The sequence below is a fragment of the Pollicipes pollicipes genome, unplaced genomic scaffold, assembly GCF_011947565.3.
Source record: "Pollicipes pollicipes isolate AB1234 unplaced genomic scaffold, Ppol_2.1 Scaffold_7261;HRSCAF=8764_pilon_pilon_pilon, whole genome shotgun sequence".
Lineage (NCBI taxonomy): Eukaryota > Metazoa > Arthropoda > Thecostraca > Pollicipedomorpha > Pollicipedidae > Pollicipes > Pollicipes pollicipes.
Genome location: NW_023597054.1, coordinates 7,554,882 through 7,560,881, shown reverse-complemented (window position 1 = coordinate 7,560,881; position 6,000 = coordinate 7,554,882). Strand labels below are relative to the sequence as shown.

Below are 6,000 nucleotides of genomic sequence, written 5' to 3'. Positions count from 1 at the left end.
GGCCCCCTTACCCGGAAGGAAATAAGGGGTCTCAAGTATTGTTGAGTGTAGTGGTAATCTCATTATTGTGGAACAGAGTGGGCCGAAGTGAGTATAAAAAGCCAAAAAAGCCATCCCATGTTTGCCTGAGAACGCTCATTTTCAGAATGGATTAGTAAAACAAATGGCAGCAAAAGGTTTGAACGTGACCGCCCGCAACCTTGAGAGCAAGGAAAGCGATGGCCTGGGTTGCATCTTCAGTCAAACCGAACGGGGTCGGCCACTGCAAGTGCCACCATACGGTGGGCGCCGTGTTAATCTGTCTTCTAGACAGATGAAAAGTTCAGAAATACGAAAAAGAAAGATTCTACCTTTACTCTTTCAGTTCTACCACCAGATTCCACCACCACTTCGCGGCGTTTTAAGAGTTAATCCGTTCTTATCATCAGTCTAAAAATCGCACACATGAAACATGCGCCCAGACTGCCTTCTGACCGTAAGATTTAATGTCCTGAAGCGTTCAAAGGTACTTCGTTCCGAAACGTCATCATTTTTGTCCACACGTTGGCCACGGCTCAGTATTAGCTGCTGGGCCGACGCCGTGCGGCCTACGGAGACTTCAACGCATTGCGTCGAGGTTTATGTTACTACGATCTGCCAGTGCGCATGCTCAAAACTAGGTCGCATAATTTATATCGCGAATCGATTGAAGTGCTTCAAGGTAATTATTTCAGAAATCGTCATCATTTTTGTGCAACGACGGGTCATGGCTAAGAGTTAGCCGCTGGGCTAACTCTTGGCCATGACCCATCGTAGCTCAGCGGACTACGGAGACTGCAACGCCTGGTGTCGAGGTTTTTATTGCTAAGATTTGCGAGCGCGCGTGTTAAAAAAGAACGCTGCATAAGTTGTATCACTTATCGATTCTGCCTCAACGTTGAACATTTCCAGACAAACATGGTTTGGCCATGTTCATACACATTACTGACCACTCCATATACGATCAAATTTTCACCTTCAATTTTGCGTCAAGCCTATCGATCTACAACCCACCTACGTGCGGTTATTCGACATCTGATTTCTACACATTAATGACTTAAAAATGCAAAGAGAATTCGTCTCACTCTAGCTTCTGGTTTCTGTTGTGATTACAAGGTAAAAATAACAATAAAACGAAGGAAGCCATGCCCTTGTTAACAAGAAAGCTATGTCCAGAGATGTTTTGGGGGGAGGCACGATAGGAGGAGCTTTTGTTAACTTTGTGTTCCCTTGGCAACGCTCTTGGCAAGACGGTGGACGGCAGCAGGGCCCAGATAAGGAATATATGACAGAAGGGCCTTCATTCTGTGGCTTGGCTTGTTAAAGAGGATCTTCAGATTTATGGTTTTTGTCAGATTGTTTTTGACATTTTCAAGCTGTGGACTTTGTTTCCATCTAAAATGTCGCGACATATCTTATCTCTTGAAAAGCAGCCAGCGAAAGGAAGGCGCGTGGAAAATTTGTTCCTCTGTGAGCTATCGATTCACTTTCAAAAATTTCACCAGCGTGTGTGCAGGCCGATACTGTAATCTACGCTGTAGAAGCAGATGTCTCCTCAATGACCCAAAATGCTAACAGCCGCAGGTGGAATTTCGCCTCCCCAGGAAACACTGTAGGAATGGACAAAAAATCTTGGGGAGCTGGATGGCCTTATTTGCCGAATGACAGATGAGTCGAACAGGCGAGATTGTGCACCAGTGAGAAACAGCTCTAGTTGTATATCTAGCATAGCAGCCATAAAATTTTCATCGCCACTTTCCTCGCCGGTCTCAGCAGTTATCTCCCCAGAAAATTGCTATGCTGAGCTTTTGCTCTTCACGTCTGGGCACCGGGCCGAGGTGGACTTTCAAAAAAGTGACAGCTCTACGAAGACCACCGAATCTAAGCCAGTTCGACATTACCAACGCCCTCAGCCCTCCCCTCCCATCCTTTCATCGGTCGCTATCCCTCACCACCAACAGGAAGAGCGGAGATTCTCCGCATGTCACACGCCTGGCGTGGGCGATAACACGGCCCAGCACTATTACCTGGTTTTTGCCCTTGAGAACGAGGACATTGGTGACCTTGCCGAAGGGCATACCCAGGTGGATAACCTCGGTTTCGCTGACGTCATTTGGGATGTTGCGGATGTGCACCACGCGACTTGGTTTGTTGTCCAGTTTCACCTGCAACAAGGAAGATCCTGGGTAAGGATTCTAAACATGCACAACACATGCACGTGAGAAAAGGGAGCATGGAATACCAAATAGGTATAGCCGTGTGATAAGCCAGGAGTCATCGGCATAGGCGTGGGCGTATGTCTTAAGGTGTCCTGCCATCCGAACTTTCAGTGAATACTGAACATTAACCCTAATGGGTTCGCGTGGAGAGAATCGAATCCAAATTTCGTGTCGGCACTCCCACTTTGCGAGACGTTCCTCCATCTGCGCCAAGATTGACTGAAAGGCCACCTTTGCGCCTACTGACATCATCAAGCCGGTAGTCGTATGACGCGACATATGCGTATGCATGGCATATCCGTGACCATGTCACAGTTGGCGCAGTGCGGCATGACATGGCAGCCCGAACTCGACGAGCCGTGTGGGCTCCGACGACGCCTGTATGTGGGGTGGCGAGGGCAGGGCGAGGCTGAGGGACGCAGTGCAGCTGGCCTTGTGTGCCGGACGGATCCATGTGGGGGCATAGCGCTGGCGCGGGGGCGCCAGGGTCAAAGTCCCATGTCTGTCACACAGCACGGGTCGGCGGCAACACATCCCGCATATGCCGAAGACACACACACACACACACACACACACACACACAACACACACACACACACACACACACACACACACACACACACACACACACACACACACACACACACACACACACACACACACACACACACACACACACACACACACACACACACACCACACACACACACACACACACACACACACACACACACACACACACACACACACACCACACACACACACACCACCCACACACACACACCACACACACACACACACACACACACACACACACACACACACACACACACACACACACACACACACACACACGCACGCACGCACGCACACACGCACGCACGCACGCACGCACGCACGCACAGCTCAAGAGCGCAGCGACACTCACAAGGGTCGACCGAGCGGCGCCGGCGTCGGCGGCGGCTGCGGCGGCGGCGGCTGCGGAGACGGCGGCGGCGGAGACAGTGGAGTCCACGTCCATATTCAGATGCATGACAGAGGCGGAGGAGAACGCGAGAAAGAGAGAGAAAGCGACAGAGAGGTGGATAGAGGAGAAGAGACCGAACACGGCAACGCACGGAGCAGCGGCGGCACGGCACTCAGCGGGACGGCGCTGTGGCAACTGGCTGCCGCCACGTCAGCCCGCCAGCCGCGCCAATGTCAAGGCTGGCAGGCCGGCCGGCCGCCTGGCGGCGGGCGGCCGCAGCCGGGCCGGCCTGGGAGCGCGCGGGCCGCCGGCAGCCGGGCCGCACCCGCGCCGGACGGACGGGCCGGCCGGCGGCGCCGTCACGCACCTAGGGCGAGCGTGGCGCCGACGCCCCTCCCTGTGACCGACGGCCGGCGGCGGCCAAGTGCAACACCCTCGGCCAAGGCCCAGCCGCCGGCGGCCGGCCGTTACCAGGCGGCGCGGACGTGCACGCGGCGATCGCGGCAGACGGCGCCGCGCCACTCCCACATGTTCCCGGACGTGGCGCCGCTGGGAGCTGCCGTCGCCCGGCCGACCGGCAAATGGCCCGGAGCCGGCACAGCCGCGGGAGAGACGGGCGGTGGGGGAGGGGAGGGGGGGGGGGCGGGGAAAGGGCAAGGGTAGAACCATAAAAAACAGAGGCCAAATGCATGGCCGGAAGAGTCGGTGGGGAGGACGGGAGACGGGAGCCTGGCGGCTGAGTTGGCACGGGTGGAGAGAGGAGAATAGGATGTAAGCTACGCTGGCTGAGTAACGTCGCAGGCATGATGTGGAAAAGGGTATACCGTAAAGTGGCGTTGTCGATGGCGAGTTACACTGAACAGGGCGATAGCACAAAATGCTATGGCGGGTGGTGTGCGGATGCAGACAGTACACTGGGACCGTGCGAGCGCCCCGCCACGGCAGGCGGCGGGCATTGGCGGTCGGGCACGGCCAGGTCAACACAGCCGGCCGCGCCGGCCTATTCAGCCCACATTCCACCGCGGCTCCACCAGAGCCGGCGCCAGCTGCCCGCACCCCAGAGCTCGCAAATCAACGGCCGCAAAGCACGCCGCCTCCGGCCAACAGAGGCGTACGTCACTGGTGAGGGCGTCTACCGCCAGCCTGAGACACCGGCCGGCGCCGGTGGCGGCGAGACGACGCTTTGTTCCGGCTGCGAACGGCCGGCCGGACGGCGGCACGAGTTTCGCGCACCGGAAAGCGCCGCCGGACTCGTCCCCATGATCGATGACGGCCAAAGATAATCGTCCCTCGAACCATTACGAAGGCGACCGCGGCCGGGGGTCGGCGCGGTTCGCCGACCCGTCCCGACGGTGCGCCGACCCGTCCCGGCGGTGCGCCGGCCTGTCCCGGCGGTGCGCGGACCCGTCCCGGCGGTGCGCCGGTCTGTCCCGGCGGTCTGTCTCGGCGGTGCGCCGGACCACCCCGACGGTGCGCCGGACCACCCCGACGGTGCGCCGGACCACCCCGACGGCGGTGCGCCGGACCACCCCGACGGCGGTGCGCCGGACCACCCCGACGGCGGTGCGCCGGACCACCCCGACGGTGCGCCGGACCACCCCGACGGTGCGCCGGACCACCCCGACGGTGCGCCGGACCACCCCGACGGTGCGCCGGACCACCCCGACGGCGGTGCGCCGGGCCACCCCGACGGCGGTGCGCCGGACCACCCCGACGGTGCGCCGGACCACCCCGACGGCGGTGCGCCGGACCACCCCGACGGCGGTGCGCCGGACCACCCCGACGGCGGTGCGCCGGACCACCCCGACGGTGCGCCGGACCACCCCGACGGTGCGCCGGACCACCCCGACGGCGGTGCGCCGGACCACCCCGACGGCGGTGCGCCGGACCACCCCGACGGCGCAGGCGTTGTCACGGGCGGCCGGCCGCGACCACGCGGCGACGCACCGGGCGCCGGGCGGCGGCGGGTGGCCGCACCGCCGCCGCGCACCGGTCACGGTCACGACCGACCCAGCGACACGGGGTGCGCCCCGGCCATGGCCGGCGCCGCTCGGCCAACCCGTCGCACCCGCTGCCGACTGCTCTGCGTCCCCGCGGCACCAGGCGGATGAAGCGGTCGCTCAGCTCTGGTGTGCGCACGGCAAGCGAAAAAAGCAATAGCAGTGTGTGGCGAACTCTGTCCCCCAGCACGCTGCAATAGCCGCTTGTCGAACCAGTAGCACCAAACAATGCGACCGGCTAATTCAGGTGCGGTATCTTGTTTTGACACTTCAAGGCTTGTAAACTCATCATGATGCGGGACATCGCGTACTATGGGCGTGGAACACAGATTGTTGTCGCTCTAAGGGAAACATCGCCGCCGATGGACCACGAGCGCCGTCTTTGGCAGTTAGCCGATTGGATTCTCACAGTTTGCGTATAATCCAGTCGGGGCAAATCCGCGCTAGGTGACACACCGGGCTCGTCGATTCCACTGGCATAGGAATGCGCGGCGTGCGCGCGGCGGCTCGGCACCGCCGCCGGCGTTGACAGTCCTCTAGGCACCAGACCGGCAGCGGGACGCCGGCGACGGACCGACAGCTCTGTCAACACGCCGGCGGCGGTCCCGAGCCGTCGCAGCCGAGCGGAGGGTAGGCCGGGGATCGATCCGGCCGCCGCCGGCCGCAGACGACAGCGAGGCGGCTCCGACGCCCGGCGTCAGGCGCCGCCAATGTAAGCCGGCCAAAATCCAATGACAACAGGGCCGTCCCGCGGCGCGACCCGCCGGCGCGGCGGCCGACCGTTCGGCCGGGCGTC

The 6,000-nt window shown here is 60.4% G+C and overlaps 1 protein-coding gene across 1 annotated transcript in view; it reads right to left on the bottom strand.

Moving 5' to 3' along the window:
- The window catches only part of LOC119111771 (polypyrimidine tract-binding protein 1), a gene marked incomplete at its 3' end in the record, with an annotated part of 51,361 nt that overhangs the window by 20,382 nt on the left and 24,979 nt on the right, over positions 1-6,000 (bottom strand). Inside the window, 1 exon segment of the mRNA XM_037235592.1 lies at positions 2,046-2,183. Within this exon segment, the coding sequence (XP_037091487.1) occupies positions 2,046-2,183 (138 nt within the window).